At 52.3% G+C, this 3,366-nt stretch overlaps 1 protein-coding gene across 1 annotated transcript; it reads right to left on the bottom strand.

The window, feature by feature from the left end:
• Positions 1 to 2,426: 2,426 nt before the first annotated feature.
• On the bottom strand, positions 2,427 to 3,011 carry VOLCADRAFT_99784 (uncharacterized protein; the record flags this gene model as incomplete). The annotated part of the gene is made up of 1 exon (XM_002958456.1): positions 2,427 to 3,011. One exon carries the CDS (start codon positions 3,009 to 3,011, stop codon positions 2,427 to 2,429), a length of 585 nt encoding a protein of 194 aa, XP_002958502.1.
• Between the last annotated feature and the right edge of the window lie 355 nt (positions 3,012 to 3,366).

The following is a 3,366-nucleotide window of genomic DNA, read 5'->3' as shown; positions in this document are numbered from 1 at the left end:
TTGAATTTTTGATAGCAGCTGGCCTTGACTTGGGCAGCGGTCTGGATGCAGGCTTTAGAAAGGTTTTCCTGTTTCTCTTTTGAGGAAGGTGCTGGAGCAACACACAGCCCCCAAAAGACCGATGAGGAAAGCCGAGCGGCAAGTGCTGTTCTAACGATAACGGGAAGGCTTGTCAGAAGGCAGGTACAAGAACCTGCAGATAAACAGGTGCGTGCGTGGCAATTAAGTTCTTGCGTGAAATGGAAAAGGATAAAGAGTGCATGCCCGCAAGCTCCTCTACAGTCCTAGTAACTGTACATAAGGTGCATGATCAAGTAGATCTCCCGAAAATTCAAACGCTTTACCAAGCACGAAGCCCGTCCCGCTGTGATATGCCCTTGCTCCTACGCCAGCTGAAGGTTTCTGGACGTGTACCTCCTAACATTGCGCGGTTGCTTACAGGACAAAGCAAACCCAGAGAAATGCTGACAGGGCACCAATAACACACCTTTGCAACTTGCTGGTAAATTTGAAAGCTCCCACAACCTCGATAAACAGCAGGAAAAGAACGCTTTTGAACAAAAGATGCATGAGAATGTTGGAACAATTGATTATAAAAAGCGTAGGGATGCTCGTGGGGCATCGTTCCCCAAAGACGGTGACGAAGACGCGCCTTGGAGTCCGTACAGGTTTCGTATCTGTGGGCTTCATGTTACACCTTCACGCAAGTTCCAATGACATAGCATTGTGACATATCTGCGCGCCGTCCTGCCTAAAGACATAGCGCAAGCTCCGCCTCCCCCAAATCCTGGACGCAGGTTGGCTTCTGTGCTCCTGACCCGCGGGTCTTTTCGCATAGCTTCCCCAGGGCGCAACAGCCGCGAGAAGCTCCCGTTCAAGGATCCAAAGAGCTGTCTTGGTGCAATATGTCGTAGGCAAATAAAGGATATGTGGGGCTCTATTTATAGCGTTTGTGTCAACAAGCAATTTGACAAATGCACTAAGATAGGTCGAACCTTCAGACAATAACCGAGAAGAGACTCATTTCCGGGCCTTATGCAATATTCGGTATGATTGTGGTTGTTACAGTGGGCTCCAGACTTACGAAGAGTAGAGCCAGCACGCCAGGGTGTGTGCGTGTGTGTGCATGCAAACGACCGAGCGCCAATATTGAGCTGCAAAAGACTGATCGCGGCATATATGCACGAGGCCTTTTTATCCAAGCCGGGTCCCTCAACAAGTGATAACAGGCATTCTGTCCAAAAAGCATCGGGACTTGTATAATATGCACGAATTCGAATCTTCAAATCGGAAACAATATAATCCTGGAGTTCACTTACGTTGCTATACATCTAAAATGCCGCGCGGAGTAAAAGAAGTTTGTTTGCGGAAGAGCGGGCCCATGATAACTCTGGATCTGCCGAATTCTGGATCTATCTGCCAATTGATGCCTTGCCCTAATTCAGCAAATATATAATATAGATATTCTATTATTAATTTTAGGATGTATAACTACCACATCTTGGTTAACCTAGGAGCAGCGGGCTCTGGTTCTCATCACTGGTGGCATCAAAGGCTTACTGCCCACAAATATTTGAAGTATACATGAAATTTTCCCGGTGGCAATTTTTCCCACATATTCTATAAAAATCCAAGGATTGCCGTAGTTCCGGGCAAGACCGAATTCCCATCGGCCCCACCCACCTCCCCACCTCCCCTGACCCTTAGTCAGTCGTCACCGTCGGGACACCCCAACTCCCCACCAGGGTCTGACCAGGACAGGTCCGGCTGCCGTGCAGTTAACGGTTGTTACAGTGTACCTCGATCAGGTCGAGTACGGCACCCAAGGACCGCCTTATCCAAACAGAACCCGGCCAGGCCGTGCGTATAGCCCCATCAGCCTGGAAAAATATAAAATGTCCTCTTCAACCTTTTTTCATACGGACGGACGACCTTCACGTCGATTCCCTCGTGGCCACATCCCCACACTGCGAAATGAGAGCAGTGAAGCAAGCTCACCGCCGTACACTCCTGCCATATTTGCCGTGTACATACCATGGTACTGCCCATAGCCCCCAGCGAGCAGCAGGCCGCCCTACCCCATCTACCTTCACCAACCACTCACCATCCTAGCCACACATCGCGTCCCACCCCACCTGAAGATAGACTTCCAGCAACATCGCAGCCAAGCATGCCGCTACAATAAATCAATATTATGATTTAACCGATTTAACCTATGGCCCCCGAATATAACGGACAACCCCCCACTCGTGTGGGGAACTTGTAACATGTAATAACTTCGTATCAGGTGTCTGCTGATTGCCGTACAATCGTACACCCATCCTTCATTATCCTCAACGCTCGTGCATAGTCAGCAGACAACCCAAAGACACCAACCATCACCGCCCTTCCCTTCGTCGCTTCGTCATCCTACATATCACTTATCATCAGCCGCTCGTCTTCACCTCCCGGGAGTAGTCCACGCGAGCAGTCTTGACCGACGTCTTCAAGGTGATGCCCTGCTGCTTCAGATTCCGGCTCCAGGACAACAGCCTCATGCCGCGGTGGCGATCACGTGCCGCAGGTGACAGATCTGACAACAATGAGCCGCAGTCACGGGGCGCTGTTTGTGCCGCTGCGGTGTATGCTGCCGCAATACCAGCGACGGTAACACCACAACCGTTGTTAATATCAACTTCGGCGTTAGCAACTTCAGCGTCAGCACCTCCCGAGACGTTGTCACCAGCAGCAGCAGCAGCAGCAGCCGGAAGCAGATTATCATCATCAGCAGCAGCACCATCATGAGCACCACCACCATTAGCGCCCTCCGAGACGGCTGCGAGTGCAGCGCTGTTGGTGCTGGAGGCGGTGTTAGCCGCGGTGGCGGTAGTGGTAGTGGCAGTGGTGGTGATGGTGCCTGGGTTGCTGTAGGTGTCAGTGGGGCGGAGCGCCATAGTGGGGCTCAAGAGGAGGGAGAACACCAGCAGCAGCAACATCAGCGCGAACAGAGGTGACATCAGCATGAGGGCCATACGGACGGGAGAGGGAGAGTTCGCTGCGGTGGTCTGCAGACGACCCCTCGGGGGCCGTTGCGGGCGGTTTTAGCCGCTGCTGTTCTCGTGGCAGCAGCTGCGAATGTTGTTGCTGCTGCGGAGGGTTGGGTGGACTGCTGCCGATGGCCTCTTCCGGCTGGTACAGGCACGAAACTGCGGGAGCCCCTGGCACCAGATGGAGGACCCCTGGATATGGTCTTGCTTTGCCGCTCAATAGAATAAGATATACGTGCGCTCGTTGTAACGAGGGTTGCGTCTTAAGGCCGCGGCGGTGTACGCTGGCTATTTCCTGCAATTGCAAAGTACTCTCCTCGTGCGGTTGACGTGCTCACCG

Source organism: Volvox carteri, assembly GCF_000143455.1.
Source record: "Volvox carteri f. nagariensis unplaced genomic scaffold VOLCAscaffold_95, whole genome shotgun sequence".
Taxonomy (NCBI): domain Eukaryota; kingdom Viridiplantae; phylum Chlorophyta; class Chlorophyceae; order Chlamydomonadales; family Volvocaceae; genus Volvox; species Volvox carteri.
Note: the sequence above shows the minus strand (reverse complement) of the source record. Positions and strands in the feature narration are given on the sequence as shown.